At 38.3% G+C, this 19,519-nt stretch overlaps 2 protein-coding genes and 1 long non-coding RNA gene across 5 annotated transcripts; 2 read left to right on the forward strand and 1 right to left on the reverse strand.

Moving 5' to 3' along the window:
• On the forward strand, nt 1-6,925 carry LOC148741388 (uncharacterized). 3 transcript variants are annotated; one of them, XM_088739994.1, is made up of 8 exons: nt 7-149; nt 1,490-1,730; nt 1,874-2,151; nt 2,551-2,800; nt 2,933-3,254; nt 4,030-4,145; nt 4,730-4,916; nt 5,174-6,925. In XM_088739994.1, exons 3-8 carry the CDS (start codon nt 1,874-1,876, stop codon nt 5,230-5,232), a joined length of 1,212 nt encoding a protein of 403 aa, XP_088596120.1. In that variant the 5' UTR covers nt 7-149; nt 1,490-1,730; the 3' UTR covers nt 5,233-6,925. The 3 variants fall into 3 exon arrangements, with proteins under 3 accessions (XP_088596123.1, XP_088596120.1, XP_088596126.1); XM_088740000.1 differs by having other exon boundaries at nt 1,490-1,558; XM_088739997.1 differs by lacking the exon at nt 1,490-1,730 and having other exon boundaries at nt 1-149.
• A 1,655-nt stretch (nt 6,926-8,580) lies between these two features.
• LOC148741389 (uncharacterized) lies at nt 8,581-17,025 on the forward strand. The gene is made up of 7 exons (XM_088739912.1): nt 8,581-8,740; nt 10,376-10,674; nt 11,433-11,682; nt 12,505-12,844; nt 13,121-13,233; nt 14,599-14,785; nt 15,619-17,025. Exons 2-7 carry the CDS (start codon nt 10,376-10,378, stop codon nt 15,678-15,680), a joined length of 1,251 nt encoding a protein of 416 aa, XP_088596038.1. The 5' UTR covers nt 8,581-8,740; the 3' UTR covers nt 15,681-17,025.
• Nucleotides 14,078-18,635, reverse strand: LOC148741390 (uncharacterized). Its single transcript, XR_015993627.1, has 3 exons — nt 18,396-18,635; nt 15,183-15,293; nt 14,078-14,952 (listed from the first exon to the last, which is right to left on the reverse strand). It is a non-coding gene; the product is annotated as an uncharacterized LOC148741390 (long non-coding RNA).
• Nucleotides 18,636-19,519: the final 884 nt, after the last annotated feature.

Genomic DNA, 19,519 nt, shown 5'->3' on the forward strand with positions numbered 1-19,519 from the left:
GAAATTAATCATACTGCAAGATCAAAACAGCTTATCGAAAATACATACGCGAATCGGGAGCCCATTTAAGAATGAATCAACGCTTCATAACCTGAGTTGGTGTAATTGTTATCAAAACTACATTCAACACTGTTATTTTGTTCCAAACGGTAGGTCGTTTTTCCTCCTTTTTCCATTTTTTATTAAACATTGATTTAGCCATGCAACTATTTTTCTTACGTGAAATTTTTATAATTTCCATTTATTATATCATGCGCAATATTTTCAACAACGAAACTGATGTGTTAAAGTTCTTGGTTGATCTAGTGAAGTCATAGCTTTAGTGCTTACAAAAGTAGGGAAGTAGCGAGGAATCTAACGGCGCTGAAATTCTGGTAAGGGCGCTGGAATTGTGACCACAAGGACTCCATTTACACTGACTCTTGGCAAAACTTTCCTTTCGTTCCTGAAATACCAAAGTAGTCTTTTTCCCTTCAGTGAAGCTGTTAACCTTTTATTTTATTTGTGTTTGTCTTCATTTTTTTGGAAGGGGTTCGATTAATTCAAACCCGTGCCCCCTAGACACCAGTGGTGCGCCACTACCAACTGAGCTACGAAGCTACAGGATGAAAATGATAAAGTTGTGTTTTGATTTCAATTTAATTCAATACAACGTGCCGTTCTTGGTATGTGCTTAAAGTAAATGGAGATTAAGATGTATTTGCATTTATCCAGATGGTAGATCGTCAAAATGAGGAATGAGCAATACCAATACAGATGTTTTTTTCGTTGCCGGGATTATGTTATCAGAGAACTCAAGCAAACCACGACGGCAACGACGAATTGGCAAAGCAAAAGATCTAATAAACAATAGCCAGCACGTGCGTTTTAAAAATTTATACATTTCCTATATGTCCTTTGAAAAACAACAATGCAATGACTACTTGTCATAATTTCCATTCGGAATTCAACACGGCTTATATACGTCATGCTGAAGTTGCCGGGTGTGGCGCCACAAGGGACGGTAAACACATGCAGCCATTTTTGAAATTTTAATCAAAGGTAGAAATGAATTTTTTTCATCGATGTCTTCCTTAGCGTTGCCGCCCTGACTGCCCTACGGTCCCTGTTACGGAAGTATGAATATCAGCACCGGCGTTGCAGTGCACCTGGGATATTTCTGGAATGCCTCCGCTACGCGTAAACATGTCTAAACTACATAAAACGATAAAAAGAGGCAATACATTTTGGTTTCGACGGATGTAATAAGACTCTGACTACATAAACATCATTTACTTCTAAAGCGCATGCGCTGCATTATTGACCACCAACATTAATTGGTACCTCATTGGTAATTATCTAAATTTGCTTTCGTAGAGTTAATATATCACATAAAATACACTATTCGCAAAAACGGAACAATAATGCTATGAAAACTTTTAATAGCACTCTCAGTCTCAGATAGTAACGCAGTTATTGTGATGGTTTCTCCATTTTTATGTCATTTTAGAAAATTTGGCCTCTGACAAGTTTATGGTCGTTGGCAAATCTGGCAGCTGATTCGTCACCTGGAAGTGGAGTAGGAGATGACGATCTTTTGTTTTCTATACCTTCAAGTTGCAAATCTATTAATAATGTAATGACTCTGGGTTTTTAGAGATTCGGCGCCCGAAACAAGAAACAAAAGAAATAAATTTCGCTCTTTTCTTTTTGAAGGATAACTCTGCACAGAAAACTTAACTAATGTCGAGGTATATAGGACTTTGTCATTCGTAAGACTAGTCTGTTTGTTGTTGATGCAGTAATATAATTATAATACTAGACAAGTAAGAAGAGACGGTTCGTAGAAAGAGAACTCGCAAGTGAGACATGATTTCATTTGATTTGTTTTCAGATGTTAGAAGAAGGACTTCGCAAATTTGCTCAGGAGAACTTCAGCCATAGATACTATCCCATTCTTCATGGAGAATCTGAGAAAATACAGCCACTGGCGCTTGCTGTGAGAAGGCCTCGGTCAATATGGAAACGACCACGAGGAAAATATGAAATCATAGTCCTTGCAGAAATGGCGAAATATGTTGACGAAGAAGCTACGAATTTCCGTGATTTCTTGAAATCTCAAGTCAAAGAGGAAATGTTTCAGTCCAAACCGACCATTGATATGGGTAACAGGTATTTCCTTGATAAAGAAGTTTAAAGGTCATAACTCAAAAGTCAATTTTAATCCGTACCAGTTTGAGTGTCTCAATGGAGTTACCCGTTTGCCGTAAAGCGGCCCAAAAATTTATCGGCCGTTAGACGCAAAAACGCCAAGATTTAAACCGTTAGCCGTAAAAGTCATTTCTCCATTGAGACATTTTGTGAGCCTAACACTTGTTTTTCTCTTCGTTCCTCCGATATAGCTACTTAGTCATTTGTTGGTGTTTGTTCGAAATAATTGAAAAGCATACAAATAAAGCTAAGCGTTCCCGAACATTCGCACGGTATAACCTCCAAAGGCAGATGTTGATTACTGATTGAATATTGAAGTATCTACTAGTTCACGATCTTGCTTTTTGTTTATCCCGTCAGTGCTAAGGAGTACAGCATAGGTGTCTCAGGATATCTGGAGGGAACTATCAAGATCAGCGGTGATGAAGGAGTTCTAAAACTGGGTAAACTCAGCCAAAAATACATTGACGATCCAGATCTCCGTGGAATACTTGCAAAGACTCCTTTAGACAAGAAAAAAATGGAAGGCTTTAAGGGGGATGAGCTGTTTCTGATAACGTCCGTGATTTCAAGCGAGCAATTTCAACTTGAAGGAGAGAGAAAGCAAGAGGTATAGTATCGAGAGGTATCAGTTTTGAAGAAATGTCCCCTTTCTTCACACCCCAGCTACTGAGTTTCCAACGGAGTGTTTAGCAAATTTGTCAACTCATTGAAAACTACATTTGTATTGATCTTATTTCAGACCGAGGCAGAATTCAGTGGCAAAGTACCGTCAAAAGTGAGTCCCTTCTTCAAACATTTTTTTCAACCTGAAAAATGGCATGCTCGCTACAGCAGTTCGTGTTCTCCTCCAGAGGTGGCATCCAGAAACTCCACTGCGCCGATCCTCTTCAAGTGTTGCCATGTTAATTACCTAAAGGATGAAAATAGATTGGAAATCCGGAAGGGAGAGTATGTTGGTAAAACAGTTAACAGGGACGTGTTTGGCGGCAATCCTGCCGAAGAGGATCCGTATTATGATATCACCTACGTAGAAACATATTCAGATGAGACTGACCTGCCTGGTAAGTGTGGTTGACACAAGGACCTCTGCCCTTTTTACAAGTAGATCAGGGACCTTATGACTATTAGGCGAGTTCGAAATCGAGAGCGAGATTTGAGGTTAATTATTTAGCGAAGTACCATGGACATGTATATTAGAAAAGCATTTTTGTACTCGGACGAAAGTGAGCCCTTACTCAGTCCAACTGTTTTCTTTCTTTTTTTTTTTCGCCAAAAGGCCTCTCTTTGCAAAACGGCTTGATCTATGATGCTAAGGAATAATGCATTTTTCCGAAAAAAATAAGTTAAGTTTCCGTACCCCCACTGCTTCATTGGAAGATTCGGAACTATAATTGCTGCTCAAATGAATAAAGGGGGTTATGACCAATTGACATCATCAACTGATCTGATGATGTAAATTAATCACCGTCAAGGCTTTCAAAGCTGACGTTTCGAGATATTCTTGAAATCGATCACTTAGTCGTCTTCCTGTTTCACCCATCTATATATTTTTTGAAATAAGTGCAAGTTATTCTTGTTTTTCTCGTAACCATGTTCCCACCAATATTGCTCTGGCGAAGGGCTAACGCTGGAAAGGTCAGCTTGAAACTCTTTACGGTGGCCAGTTTACATTATCAACTTAGTTGATAAAACCAAATTACCCATAAATCGTACCCGTCTGAGAAACTATAGGTCTCCGCTTTCTTTCTACCATCATTTTTATCATTGAGCGAGATAATCCTAGCAGAGCACGGTGGAGTGTAACCGAATTTCATGAATTGTTTTTTCTTCAACCAGATGCTGCCCTTATTCCAGATGATCTCAAGATACTTGACCCCATTCTCACCAAAGTCCTTCTACCAACAAAGAATAGAGGAGAGTGTAAGGCGCTTGTACAGAAGTATCTGTCCTGGGTAAGTTGATATTAGATATTCAGTTCAATGTACTGAATTGCCTTACGAATACCCATCACACTGAATGTGGGATCCTATGAAATGGTTTGTCCTTATGTCGGTCTGTTTGTTTGCACTATGCGTATGATTCTTTTTTTTCCGCGTTTCTGATGCCTAGAATTCTCTGTCTGCAAACCAGCTTAGCTGGCTGCTTTCGTCTGTTTATCGATCATTGGTAACTGCTCTTTGGTACCCGATCGATGCTGGCATCACCAAATAGACTGCATTATGTTGTAGCTACATAGCAGACTACCGAGTAGGTATCATGGTTTTCTGTTGGTGGTTTTGTTAAGACGATGCTCTAAATGAGCTTTTATACATTAAGTCGCTCAAAAGCTAGTTGTTCTTTCGGTCACTCTCCTAAGTTGATTATTGATCTGGGCCCAGTTGTTCAAAGAGCGGATAACACTATCCAACTGATAAATTGCTATCCAACTGATGAGCGTAATCAATCGGATAGATATTTACTTTGGGGTTAGCGTTATACCTGTACCCTTGTAACAAACGGCCTCATCTTTGCTAACATTTTGACTTTTTGTCAATAGTTCGAAAAAGCGTTGAAAACAGACGAGACGAGAATTTTGGTTGAGAGTCCAATAACATCAGCTGACTGTGAGTTTCTCAGAATTACTGCCTACCTTTCCTGCTCTGTGGGATCGAGTACGTTGGATCTCAGCGCCCTCACTAAAGATGACATTCATGGATATGCTGTCGTCTTCAGGAATCTTTCCGGTAAGATAACAGTTGTATATGAATCATCAGCAATAATGCAAAATCATCGTGCCCTGTATTATACAGATGCTCAATCATGTCTCCAGAAATTTCTCCCATGTTTACGGTGAAAAGAGTCTGTCTTTAAAGGATGCCTTTATTGAGCGGAAGTGGACACCATAATTCACTGCGCTTGTTACTTGACAAGCACGGTGCGCCATGTAATCAACAAATGTAGGGTTTTCAAAAATGATCATGTACACAAACTTTTTCCACAGATTTATCTGACGAAGAGTGGGAAGCAATTGAGAAAGATGGCGCGAACCTTATATCATGATTAAATTAAAATTAAGAAATGTTGCGTTCACACGGAATCACAAGCTTGTAAAAGGAGATAATTTACAATGTTTTAACTCATTAAGTTTAAAGGAGATCAACTTTAAATAGAATAGAGAGTAGTTTGCTTATATAAACAGGCACCAGATATTTAAAAATAAACTAGAAAACAGCGAGTATGGTTGAGAGTGGCGAGGATTTAAGACCAGAACCTTCAGGCTGGCCAATCGAACTGTGGAATAAACTCTTGAAGAGCAGTTCTCAATTTAATGTCGAAAGTAACTGATCCGGGCTTGCTTTGGTTTTGTTCTACTTCGCTTTGTGATTGGAGCAGAAAACTCGCATAACTCAGATTTAAAATTAAAACCACTAACGACCTGGTCAGTCGCGCTTTTTCACGTCTGGGTAGTTTCCTTGCATTTGTATTGAGTACTCACTAACTGCTTGTGATCTTTTCCTTTGCTGCGTTCTGAATTTCCGTTGTAATAACTTTCGGTTTTGAATTAAATGCTGAATAAGGTTAAATGAATTGCTAATCATCAAAAGCTTTAGACGTTTGCATCTGTAGATATTCAGTTTTATATCCACATTGAGGGAAGTGAATAGGTTTGTGGATGGGTGAGTCGATCCGAATTATGGCTTCGATCTTCTAAGCTCGCTGTTTTCTCGTGTTTCGCCCTCTGAGCGATTGATGTTCGCGAACAGATTTCGAACACATTTTTGCACCAAATGAAAGGTATTTTCTATTCATTTTCGTGCCGAAAAGAGTCTATTGTTGACATATGTTCAAGCCAAATGGAGGTAACTTTGCATATAATCCTCCTAGCAGCTATTCTGAAGCGCGCGGAACATCACGTCTGTAAACAGTTCACCGTTGACAACTTTTCAGAGGGACTTTGCGAACAAAACAGTTTGTATTTTCCTCTGTATTACTGGCAAACGCAGTCTAAACTCAAATCAACTTTTACAGGAAGACATCAATGGGTTTGAACACTACTAAGGAGGAAATGTGGTATGATATAATAATCGGATATTCTCCAAAGTTAACTAAGATAATTGCTCACGAGTAAAACGTATCTCATTTAGTCTGTAGGGCTAGGTCTAAAAGAATTGCTTTTCATTCAGAGGCTCTACAGGAAAATTTTGCAATGAAATTTGCAGGACATTATCTGGAAATCACTACATGACTAAAAATAGTCGAGGTCAAACTTGTTTAGATCACTAAATCTGAAAATCGTTCCCTTCAATCCTCTAAATTGTTAAAACCCTAACTTTGCAGCCCAGGCACTCAGGATCATGTTACTTTAAAAGAAATTGGCCAAATGTTGATGAATAAAGGGGGTGAGTTTCTGAAGAAACTGTGATGATAAGTTCACCACCGAGTTTTGAGTGTATGCCCTTCTTCAGTCGAAGGGCTAACGCTCGAAGCATCAGCTTAAAGGCTCTTTATGGAGGCCATTTACAATATCAACTAAGTTGATAAAACCAAAATAACCAAATATTAATGCTAGGTAAATTTTACACTGGTGAATGTAGGAATGTATCGGGTGCCGGTAAGTTAGAGATTGAGGCCTTATAAGTGATTATATTTTTAATTATAAATCTTTAACCTTTACTTCATCAATTCTACCGGATTTATTCTCAGGAGTAAAAAATATTGTTATTTCAACTTAATAAAAGAGTATTTTCACGTATTTATGCTATCTTTCATAGACTCACAAACCATTCTGTTTTCGCTACAAGATACATAAAACCTCCACATTCCTGAAAGACGAACCATTCCGGCATTAAAATGTAGACCTCGCCGGGCGTCATGTTCTCCGCGTTATCCTCGGCCCTGCATTGTCACTTCGCTGAATTTCTGGTTGATCAACTCACAATCGTTATTTGGTTGAATTACGAACTCTTTTTTCCCAACCCTCACATCTTGTAGAGGGGCAGGTGCTGTTCTTAGTCTAGTCTGCCCCTTGAATAATCGATCTAAAAAGGGAGAAGCCAGCTAGCACACCACATCGACCACAAGATTAGTGTTCATTCCATAGGCATTGAAGCCTAAAGAATTTGAGAAGGCTCTAGATGCAGTTTAAAGTAGCATTTTTGAATAGCTGGTTCAGTTAAATAACCAATCGAAATAGTGATATGAAATAACCATAGTGAAAGTAGCTCACACAATTTGCCATGAGTACGAGAGAAACCATGAAGAAAATATCACTCATAGTTTTTAGTACCGGTAGACTATTTGCCTATTCCTTCTCGAATTGATTTACATCTCACTGTGATGGAGAGACATGCGTGAAGTATTGACATTTTCGGAGTCCAATCGTTTCCTACGACAGATTCGGATGAGTGGCGATGATCAAAGCTGGAGGGGAATGCACTTATCATGATTTCAGTGGGTGGTAGCGCCAAATGCTTCATAGATTCGCTTTTGTAATTTCATTACCTAGCCAGTGCAATCAGGAAAACAAAGTAGGGGTAACGGGGGATGTTGAGATCTTTTGCTAGTGGAGGACGAAGAAGAAATTTAAGCAGCAACTGAGCAAGACCTGGAAGTATGGCTGTGTGTGTGGGGGTAAGTGCTTGAGTGTGCTTAACCTTTCAACTGTTACGAACACGATGCAAGTTTGCGCAAGCCGGAGGCGAGGGGGAGGGGGGGGGGGAGGAGGCTGACAGTTATGAACCAGCATCTTATTCTCGTGCTCTCAGTGATAGTGGCTACAACATGAAGAGTGTTTCTGGAGGAAAAACTCGCCTTCGCATGATGAGAATTTTAATGAAATATTTGTTTGACGTCGAAGGGTGCACCTTTGAAGAAGCATTAAATGCAAAACTAATTATCAGGTGTAGATTTTTAACTGGAAAATGCAGCAACCTCTCTCGGCAAAAATATATACTTTGTCAACATCTGTTTTCCTTCTAAAGCGACGAGAATTTCAAAACAAAAGGTTTTCCCTTATAATAATCCTCCAATATACACTATGAAAGTTATCTTAATTTCGAACGGAAGAATCTTAATAATGACAGAAATAACCCCAAAGTCATAAAAGAAAACATTTTAAAAGAAATAATGTGCTCGCGTCTTTTCCAGATGCCTCAGAAAAATTTATTTAGGTAATAAAAACATCTGAGTAAAATACCGAAACATAGGATTTGGTTTCGAACCTCGGTGCACTCACGTCAGACGGGCGGGAATGTCATGGGATATTAATAAAGATAAGCGCACATGTCATATCCAGCATGAAAATGACGTCTTAGTCAACAAAAATACTATTTCGTTATTCTACCGTGAATAGCGTGATTCTAACTATGTAATCGGCCCAAACTAGCAACAGACGTAATTCATAGAAACTGAAAGAGAGTTATTTGCCCTAGTTTTTTTAATTCTGTTTGCATTTATATACGGTTGGCTGTTTCGCAAGGTAAAATCTGCATTGGACCGAGCTGATCTAACTTAACTTTAGTTCTCTGCCAAGGAAATTTTCACAATTCCTGTGACCTTCGATTCTAAGGTATGATAAGCTGTGTTTTTACACTTTATTGTTGTTAACCCATCCATCTTCAACTACGTCTACAGTTGAAACTAAGGGAACATAAGCAGCGACCTGACCATATGAACTTATAAATTTGAGAAACAAGCGGAGACTCAGTAAAATAGTCTCCAAATTCTCAAAGATAACCCCGTTTCTTAAAATACACACATATTAGCACTTTTTATTTGCAATTTAATAGGAATTTGAGATGAAGTCTCACCGATTATCAGCGCCTCACTGTATTCTAAAGAAAGGTGCCTTGTTGTGATTACTCCGTGTGGCGATTTATCATAGCTCTTAGGATGTGTTGCTAAGAATCGACAGATGACTAAGGGTATGGCTCAACTTTGAGCTTAACTTTTAAGCTACGGTTAAAAAAGATTCAAATTGACAACGTAGTTCTTTAACTTAAGAAATGGCTTCGATCACCCTTGGGCTGTACCGGTGATCGTTCCTATGTTTTTACTCTTATTTATTGTTCAATATCAGGATTCTGCAGTTAGTTTTGCGGTGGTAAAAGTCATGACGCACGAATATCTAAAATAGAAGCAGACTGTTGCAAACGTTTCACAACAAACTCATGCTCTTACCAAGATTCTAGATGTTTGCACACCTGCATTCGATAGAAAGTTAAGTTGGTTGGCCATTAGAATCTTGACATGATAATTAATTGTACACCGACGCTGAGATGATGAAACTCTGAGAATATTTCTAGACGAATCACCGGGTGATTATTACATGCGGAGAAAAACAACTGAAAAGGGAAGGGATGTTTCAGTTTTCAAAGGAAGTCTTTCCCTCGATGAAAAGCCATTGTGCATTATCCTAAGAAACAAAATTGAAAGAAGAAAAATGCTTTACTATGCAAATACTTTTCGCATATTTATTACTAAAAGTACGGATAATCAAGTCTCTTATTATCCAGAAAGCATTAGCACACTAGTTTGGAGCACGTTTTAGATATGCTCGAGCTCGTTTTCGAAGATTAAGGCTAGAAGTGAGTTATTGCAAATGTCTTGTGTTTGTTTCGGTTACAGTAAAGGCGCAAATTGCAGTTATTTTTGTGAGTCTTGAACCCTATATCTCGTGATAGTGTATTCACGTTTTTTAAAGTCTGCTTGAACACCGATTCTTCTAACAAAACATAACTTTATTTATTTCATTTCCATCCTCTCAATCGAAACATTCAGATGTTGGAAAGTGCTTTTCCGAGCGTGGAAGCGCCCGTCAACACGTTTATTCTTGAAGGTATTTTTTGCCTTCGATCGCTCTCGAAAAATGGAAATAAAAGTTAGCTGGTTGCTTCTGCTTGGAAATAGCAGAGTTCTTGAGGCGAAAGAGTCTTAAATCCCATTTTTTCAGGAAGAGAGTTCCTCACTGATTGAAAAAATGCTGCTTTGTTGTGTTTTATTTATTTTGTCACACCGTTAAAGTTGTTCAGAGCTGTTTGCTGTAGTTTAGTCTGCTACCTAATGCAAACGACTTTGCCGATAGGGATTGCTTCCAGACCTATAGAAAATGCTTTCAGTCCCTAATCATCTGTATAATGAAATGCTGCTTTGCGTAAAGAAGGCTAACACTTTGTGAAATTGTTGTCATTTTTTTTTTTTCTAGATGATAGCAGACGCTCTACGGAAGTTTTCTAAGCAAACTTTTAGCGAAAAAACGTTTCCAGTGCTTCACGGCGAAACGGCGAAAATACAGCCTGGGACACTAGCTGTAAAAAAACATCGGTCAGTATGGAAGCGACCCTATGCAAAACTTGAAATGGTAATCCTTGCAGAACTAGGAAAATATGTCAAACGTGTAGAAGAAATGAACGTCTTTGCCGAATCTTTCGAGTCTAACATAAAAGAAGAGGTATTTGTATTGAAACAAGAAATCGACAAGGACAAGATTGTCATGGCGGCCAGGTATGAATCTCGGTTCAAATTAAAGTGCCCCTAACTCCTAATTCTCTTCTTAGCCGTATGGAAAGTTCTTCTGTTTCTGATCACACTGATGAAATATCTGCGTCATAACTTCCAAATCGCCAACTTCAACTCAAATGTAATACTCTGGGGGAAAACAGACACAAGAGTCCTCAGACTCGATAGATTAATTGGAATCCATGCGGTCTCCTACCATTTTTTTGATGATCTGGAATGAAATCGGTGTCTGAGGTTCAAGATAAGCAGCTTTAGGTTCAGAAATGTCAGATGAAACTTAGCTGATCGCACGATCGTCTCGAATGCTGAAAAATTGGATTCCCTGCCGACGTCATATGCACACTAGGTCCCAGATGCACCGTAACTGTAAGCCTTCATAGATCCGCGAGGATGTAATGGATAAGTCTATTCGCTTTTTCAATCTTCAATAATTAAGATTTCTTTTGGAAAATAAATTTAAAAAATGAGGGGTTAGGGGCACTTTAATGAACTGAATGGTCATTGCTATCATCAATTCCTTTAACAGTGTAATATGAAAGAAAAACATTATTTGGGCTGCATGTATTAATGCCTGATTAAAATCGACTTAAAGTGAAAAAAAAAAAAAAAGAACTACAATGTATCTAATGAAAATAAGAAAAAACTCTCAAAACCGTCTCCGTTTCCTTGAGCAGTTGGTGCTCCTGTCTTCAAAATGAGTCTAAATCCTGTTTTTGCATTCTTTTTGTTTTCTCTTTATCCAGAGCTGAAGAGTTCCATGAAGGTGTCGAGGGATGCTTGGAGGGAACCATTGAGTTAGGAGATGGACAGGGAGATCTGAAACTTGGAAAACTTCGCCAGCGCTATATTGAAGATGTAGACCTCCGCAAAATACTGGGAGAGACTAACCTTGAACCTAGCAAGATGAAAAATTTTGACAAGCATGTATTGCTTCTCATAACCTCCGTGATTTACAGCGAGAAATTTGAACTGAAAGGGAGAAGATTGGTGAAGGTATCAACTTAAACGCATGTCGTAATTGAAATTTTATCCTATCAAGACTTATGACGGGTTCTGTAGAAGCATATGCCAAATAAACACACTTTCAATTGATTAAAGTGCAAAATTAGACCCTAAAAAGGCTCATTCATTGCTGAAGTAAACAAATCACAGGGATGATGCAGTGGAGACAGCGATCGCCTTCCACCATTGTGAACATTAATTTCAGGACCAGGCTTTGCATGCAGGTCTAGATCTAGTTTTTTTAACAGAATATGTTCGTTACGAGGGTCTCCACGTTCCGAATTGTAGTCGTTCATCTCTTTTAAGTTTTGTTTTCTTTAAAGTACCGACAAATGAATTGCTGCACCTTAAACATACGTGTAAAGGCATCTATTTATTGTCATAAAGCAGCATTCATTGTCAATAACCACCTTTCAGTATAGTTAGGCATCATTTCGTTTTGTAATGAGACGATCTAACTTTCTTGCTCCTTTCAGTCGATTAGAAGTCGATTAAGTTCTGCCAACAGAATCAATATTTGTCTTGTAACAAGTGAGCAAAACGTCGTCGAATCAACCTGGGACGCCAGTGAACTGTTGAGCGAAATCTCTCAAACTCATAGTCAACCTGGATTACGGGAATATATTTATCAAATCATTAATTTATTTCTCTTGTTTCATCCACTCATTTACTCTTTAACTTCATCTCATCACGTATTTGTTTATATATTCTCAGGCTGTAAGTTGACTAGTATGGTGCCTCTTTGTTAGTTACAGATTTTTTAATTAACATCGATAACTTATGGTAATTGTGATTCTACTCGCCTTATTTTAGACTGAACGTCAAGTTGAACTGGCTGAAATTGAACATCTGTGTCCACTTATCAAGTTTATTTCGCCTCAAAATCAACTAACGCAATTAGACGAGACCTATCGTCCTCCAGAGCTTGCGACCAGGACCTCAGAAGCCCCGTTTCTCTTCAAGTGCTGTCACGTCGAATTTGACAAAGAAACTAATCGACTGAAGATCCGCGAAGGAGAGTTTATCAAAAAAATTGTAGTCAAGGACGAGTTAAAAGAAGATTACAATCAGGTGGACTCTGATGAAGAGGAAGATAAGGGTGACCATTCATTCGTGGATCTCTATGGGCAAACGGACGAGGCTGATTTGATTGGTTAGAACCACAGTTTCTTCAAGACTTTTAAAACAAGTTGAAAAAAGGGACCTTATTCAAAATTCTAACCTCATGCTTCTCGTTCTTTAAGTCAATATCTCCAATAATGCAGCTCTTGTGTCTGAATTAAAAACTAACCAGCTTCAGTTCCATAAAACCCTTTTCCTTTCCTTCTTTTTTTCCCTTTGATAAAAGTATTTTCCTCCAGAATTCTATGCGGTAAAAGCGACACTCTTACTATTATCATTTTTTTTAAATGTTATTCCCCCTACGCAGATTATTTCACAAAAGAAGACTTCCAGAATTTGGACAAAATACTCCAGGATGTCCTTTTACCCTGCAAGAGTAGAAAACAGCGTAAGGCACTCGTCAAAAAGTATCTCTCCTGGGTAAGATATGCAAGTCGAAATAAAACATACATGTTAGTTGGTTAGACTTGTCCATCCTGTTCATTGAAATAATTTTCTATATGTTTGCTTGAATTCTAGTGTGGTTTTATCTGTTTCTCTCTATCTCCCCTTGCTTGCATTAATTTAATGATGCTTCTGATTTAATAACGCTTCGGTGCTTCTGAGGTCCTGGTCGAATTCCATTCCTTTTTCTCAGTTTCTAAGACTTCGTCGTTTATGTAGTGATGACTCTTATTGCCACCACAAATCAGAGTCAATGTGCCAGTTTTTCGACAAACGTGGTTACCCTGTTTCTGTCGTTCAAGAGGGTTACCAACGCGTCCAACTTACTGATCGACATTCAGCACTACAAACGTCGCATAAGGAAGATTCCGACGGCATTCCATTCACTCTCATGTTTCACCCTCACAACCACTCAGTTAAATCCATCATTCTTAAAAACTTTAACTTACTTCAAAACGATCCAGAGACAAGCACTATCTTTTCGCAGCCTCCGCTCATTTCATTCAAACGCGACAAAAACATAGGCGATGTTTTGGTCAGAAGTTCTTTTCAGACTAATGACCAACCAGGCACTTTTAAATGCGCTCGTGCACGTTGCAAAACGTGTCCTTTCATTCACAACACTGATAAAATATCGGGACCTAAACGAACCATTAAGATCACCAATGACTTCACGAGCACCTCCACCAATGTAATCTATTGCATAACTTGCACTTATTGCAAAAAGCTATACATCACCGGGTGAAACAGGCAGAAGAATAGGTGACCGATTCCGAGAACACCTTCGAGACGTGGAAAGGAATGACAAGGACACATCGAAACCAGTCGCTAGACATTTTAATTTACCTAATCATTCTAAGCAACATATGGCAATCTGCGGTCTTTCCTTACGCTTAGGTAGCACGGGAAGCCGTAAAACTCTTAAACAAAAGCTCATCTTTCAAACCGGCAGTCTAAATCCCACAGGGATCAACGAACGCTTTTCCGTTCCACTAATTTATTCGTGTTTTCTAGTTGCCATGTTCCCACCAATAACGTAGTTCCATTTTCTGCTTTAAAAGCACACACAACCCACAATTCTGTTACGGTGGCCAATTTACCATTTCAACTTTGTTGATATATCCAAATTATTCATTTAATAAAGTTGAAGATCTTGATATGTCAAGTTTATTAACACCATATACACCCCACACATGGTTCATTTTCGCTGTAACTGAGTTGTGCTATGTTGAACAGACTTAAAAGGAAATCAGCAAATAGCAATAGATACGCATCTAAAGTGTATTCCCTCTTAATTTTGAAAAATCTTTTCTAACGTCTACATTTTGTCTCTTTTGACAGTTTGAAACGGCATTGACAACAGAGGAGAAAATAATCCAGATCAAGGAGCCAATCACCTCAGATGACTCTGTTTTCCTCTCAGGTGTTGTCTCCCTACCATATAGTGAGGGATCAACCATACTGGACCTGACAGTTCTCAAAAAGAAGCAAGTCCATGGATATGGAATTATCTTTAAAGTTCTGCACGGTAAAAACGCATCCCTACTTTTCTAGGCTTGTACCTGCTAGTAAACTTTAAAAATATTATTTTCTAAGTTTTTAACGGCTCTCTCTTCAACCGTTTTTATGTATTTCAAAATTTCGCTCCCATGAATGGCTAATCAGTCATTTCTCCTTATAATGTAACCAGAATACCTAACAGAAAGATAAAAAAATGAAATATTATATTCAAAATTTTGACCACACATTTGTTGAACTAAATGAAATTAAAGAAAAAAGCAGCAGATTATAGTCAAGAGAGTTAATAATGTGATTTCCAGTCCTAGAGAAAGTCACTGAGAATAGGTCATATTGGACCAAATATGATCGAGCCGCCGAAGACGGAAATTTCCCAAAAAGCCACACTGCAAATAAACTTTCCTTACCTTGTTTAATGACTCATGAATCTTAGAGATGCAACATTAATATGCTTTATGTGGCCATAGGAAAAGGAGGCCAGTTCAAAATATCCTCTGCCATCACATGGTTCGCCCAGCCTGAAAAAGTAGTTAATTCTTCTTTTAACTACTGGAAAAGTTTCCTTGAACAGGTTGCCTCTTAACTTTTTTTTTTCATTGCAGTCCATAGTAATCATTTTTGTTCCCAGAAAATACGAAATCCCATTGTTCCCGTTGCCTGAAAAAGTAATTAATCCTCTTTAAGCAACCGCAAATTTTTTCTTTAAAAAATTTAATTATTTTTTTTGTTTTTGTCTTTCCGATTCCAGTTGAAAATATACATTACTTGGCTAAATAAAATATCATGGAAATAATCTGACTCCAGTAAACATTGACTAATAATTTCACTAAACTTTTTCAACAGATCTACCTGACGAACAGTGGAAAGAAATTGAAGAACAGCACAAGTCGAATACAAAGAAATAAACTGTTTTTTGACATGACAGGGTAAAAAAAAAGGAAAAAAAAAGAACCCCAAGTAAACTCTTGCAATCATCCTCTTTAACATAACCGTGGTTATTCAGTCTAATTTTAGGGAAATATTCGCTACACTACTTGCTATCGTTGATAAACTCAAAATATTTACCAGAGGAAATAAATTTTGTTCCAAACAAAGTCTGTAGTACGACGTTATAGATCTCGATCAACCGAAGAGTGAGATGGGGCTGAATATGACTTGGAGCTAAAGGAATTATAATGCGATTTGCAAAATTTGTTCTCCGAGTCGCCAAAATCAACATAGCTACCTGATGTTCTCTTACCGAATTGTTATAACCTGGTTATGAAAAATGAGATTAAATTCCCTGGTGCAAGAGAATTGACATTTTTTTACAGTCCAACCTCTATTAAGTGGCCACCTCCGGGACTTTGAAAAGTGGACGCTTGATAAGAGGTGGCCGCTTAATAGAGGTACAATTTAAATTGGATAGGAATGGCAGAAAACATGATTTTATTGACTCTATATAGCAAAATGCTTTTAAAAAGTGAACATATATGAAGATAAATCTAAAATTCTTTGTAACAAAACATCAAGTACATTTCCAGCCCATGCATAGTTCTAGCTCTAAAACAGATGGCACGTAGGGCTTATGGCCCTATAGCTTACAAGCTTTCTCAAGAGGTCAACAAACAAAGGAAGAGCTGTTGTGAAAGGCAAAGGCGTAAACAGGGGACGAGTTTTCAATTCAATGGTTAAAATCAAAACTTGAGGAGCATGGATTTTTGTAGATTTCCAGTACAGTAGTGATAAAGTTTTCCTGTACAGATTTTGGTTGTAACAAAACAGTGGTTCAGCTCTATCTATTGTTAGCTATTGTCATGTTTGTATAGCGCCGGATGTGAAAAGTTTGCACGTGTATGTGGCTTGTGACTTGTTATGGTGGTGGTTAAATTGCAGTTCTTGTTTTCTTGTTGTTATCAGTTATCACCTCATATCGCCTGTCCCCATTTCGCTTGGAAAGATAATTTGCAGGTCCGCTTAATGGAGGTAAAAAACCATGTAAATAGTACACTTGCAACAGCAAAAAGGTGGCCACGGCCGCTTAATAGAGGTGGCCATTGAAAAGAGGTATCAAATACAGCAGTTAACTGACAAATGAGGCGGGACTTTAGAAAAGTGGCCGCACAATGGAGGGTGGCAGCTTAATAGGTGGCCGCTTAATAGAGGTCGGACTGTAGTTGCAAACCGCGGTAGTCTCCGGTGCAAATATGTTTACTCGAGTCATCTGTGTATGTTAAAACTAATAAAGAAGTACTCTATTGTTTCATCTCATCTTTTTGAACAAGCAGTTCACCATGACATGTACTGAAAACGAGACCATAGACAGTAGACGATATACCATAGATTATTGACGCGAGACGCGAGACCATAGACGATAGACGAGAGACGAGAGACGTCAAAACTGTCACACAATCGCGTAACGTCACATAAATCTTTCATTCACGCGGCGTTATGTCACCAAATTCAAACTGTGATGCAATCTCGTAAATGCATGTCACCATAGTTAGTACTAACTATGATGTCACAGATATCTTTCTTTTTTTAGAACAGTCGCCATTCCCTGTGGGTGACCGCTTAAGGTTTCTCTCAACAAAATAGAGTGCCTTGTGGAAAATCCTACGCATGCTTCCTGGTTCCTGAGAAAATCTATTTTAAAGTTGGACAATATAAAATATTGCGGTTGTTGTCACGCTTACGGACGTCATGAAATAAATACTTCGAATTTCGAAAAAGCCTCACTCTCTTTAGTGCGTTAAAATCTGACGAACATTCAAGCCAATTTTCATCAAAATCAAAATATTCTACATACCCTATTAACCGTTGAAGTAGAGGTAACTCGCGTAAAAACAAACCTGGAGCCTTCGGTCTCCAATGAAATTCATAATTTTCGCAACTCAAGCGCGTGTCTATGTAACGAACTTCTTGGCAAGTCTCGTGACAGAGAACTCCTTTGCAATTCGCGGGAAAGTTATTTCGCGAAACGGGAAAATCTAATTTACGATGGATTAAAACAAAATCCAAAGAAAAAGTGAGCAGTTGGTAAAAAAAGCAAGGGAAAAAGAAAAACTTAACTTCACGTTCTTCGGCTCGGGCTCTCACGCGACAATATTGTGAATTTCGTAACCTATAAACGTAAAAGAAAGACTTATGTTACATGAACGAGACTGCGTGACAATTTTGAGTTCCGTCAAAGAATCCACCGCCGATCCACACTTAGAGCTTATGAAGACTTGACATTATGATCAGAAATTGCAAAAGTTCATTATTTAACCTATAGTTCGCACTGCTTTTCCTGTTTTAGTATGCATGAAGCTTCGCTTCATGAAGCTTTGATCTATTTGAGAACACGCTTTATTTGGGTTGTTAGAATTCTTGACACTGCTCTACTCCTTCTTCACCTTACGTTATATTGAAATCTCGAAAAGATTGTTACGTGGTTTGTTTTAGTAAAGCACATTGTAAAGAAATTTGTAAAGCAGATTGTAGAACAGGTTTGTATCGATCTGTACGAGCGAGCCTCGAGTCTTGATCGAATCAGGAGCTCAAAAAATGTGACGATCTTGGCCACTTAATGTGTGCGTTGTGTGTTGAAGGGCTCCAAAGAAAAAGCACAACAATAAAGCGATGATTCACGTACTTACCAACACGAACTGAAGAAAGCTCAGCCACTTTCCAATATGGCTTCCTTGGTCTGTCTGGTGAACGTAGTGGCGCGTGCAAAAAACCCGATCGAGGTCCTCCTAGTTGCGAAATATTTGGCTTCTCGATCCATTTGACGATTTTAAGAAGTTGCGGAATTATGACTTGATGTTATTTCATTTATTGCACCATACAAACATTATTTCATTCTTTGCACTTGCTAATAGCAACACAGAAGTTTATCTGCACTGCGAAGCGGGGAGGGGTGGTGTGGGACACTACAAATCACTTCCTGTTCGGTTCACTTTCGGTTCGGTTCACTTCCGTCTACGGAATACAACCTCCGTCTGGGGTCTACAACTTCCGTCAACATCTGCTTCACTACAATACACTGTGGTCTAGAATAAATGAGCTAAAAACGGTCAATTTTTTTTTCAAAAGATAATCTAAATAATATTAATATATAAGGGCGTGTTCGCACTACGCGAAGTTTTGTTTGTTTTGCAAAAAAATCTGTCAACGCGAAACTATTTTCAGTGCGAACGATTTTTTTAACCCACCAAAATTTTCGCAAGAGCCACCAAACTTCAAAGATGCCGTCAACTTGGTTTTTTGAGGCCTACAATTTTTTGTTTGGCGAGAAAATCTATTGTCCCTTGACAGATACCCTTCCTGACTGGTCATCAAATTTCGTAATTGAACGTTGCGTTAGTAAGTTGTCGAATGACTCTCTCCCCATTCTCAAATGTCAATGGAAGAAGGCTCCAGGGAAGTTACGATTTCAAACCATGATTCTACAGGTCGACTGCGGCGTCGACGCTTGTTGAGCGACAACAACAACAACAACAACAACAATAACAACAACAACAACAATAACAACAACAACAACAATAAACTTTCTTTATGGAGGGACGCTCATTAACCCAAGGAGTTATCCAACATGAGACCCTCACATTACTGAAACATTGACATAAAATATGAAAAAATACATAATGACAAAGTATAAATAATAAATGAACATGTATATAAATATGAATGAAAATAGAAAAAAAAAACTTACAGAGCATCATGGAGCATTGTTGATTAAGATTAACTGGAAAAAACTAAAAACAAAAGACCATGATGT

This window comes from Stylophora pistillata, chromosome 1 (assembly GCF_964205215.1).
Source record: "Stylophora pistillata chromosome 1, jaStyPist1.2, whole genome shotgun sequence".
Taxonomy (NCBI): Eukaryota; Metazoa; Cnidaria; class Anthozoa; order Scleractinia; family Pocilloporidae; genus Stylophora; species Stylophora pistillata.

Excerpts from the sequence above, each read along its gene's own strand:
- LOC148741388 (XM_088739997.1), top strand. The coding sequence starts at position 1,874 with ATGTTAGAAGAAGGACTTCGCAAATTTGCTCAGGAGAACTTCAGCCAT. Across the intron at positions 2,152-2,550 it reads ACCATTGATATGGGTAACAG|TGCTAAGGAGTACAGCATAG; the intron begins GTATTTCCTTGA and ends TTATCCCGTCAG. Across the intron at positions 4,917-5,173 it reads CGTCTTCAGGAATCTTTCCG|ATTTATCTGACGAAGAGTGG; the intron begins GTAAGATAACAG and ends CTTTTTCCACAG.
- LOC148741389 (XM_088739912.1), top strand. The coding sequence starts at position 10,376 with ATGATAGCAGACGCTCTACGGAAGTTTTCTAAGCAAACTTTTAGCGAA. Across the intron at positions 11,683-12,504 it reads AAGGGAGAAGATTGGTGAAG|ACTGAACGTCAAGTTGAACT; the intron begins GTATCAACTTAA and ends GCCTTATTTTAG. Across the intron at positions 12,845-13,120 it reads GGACGAGGCTGATTTGATTG|ATTATTTCACAAAAGAAGAC; the intron begins GTTAGAACCACA and ends CCCCCTACGCAG.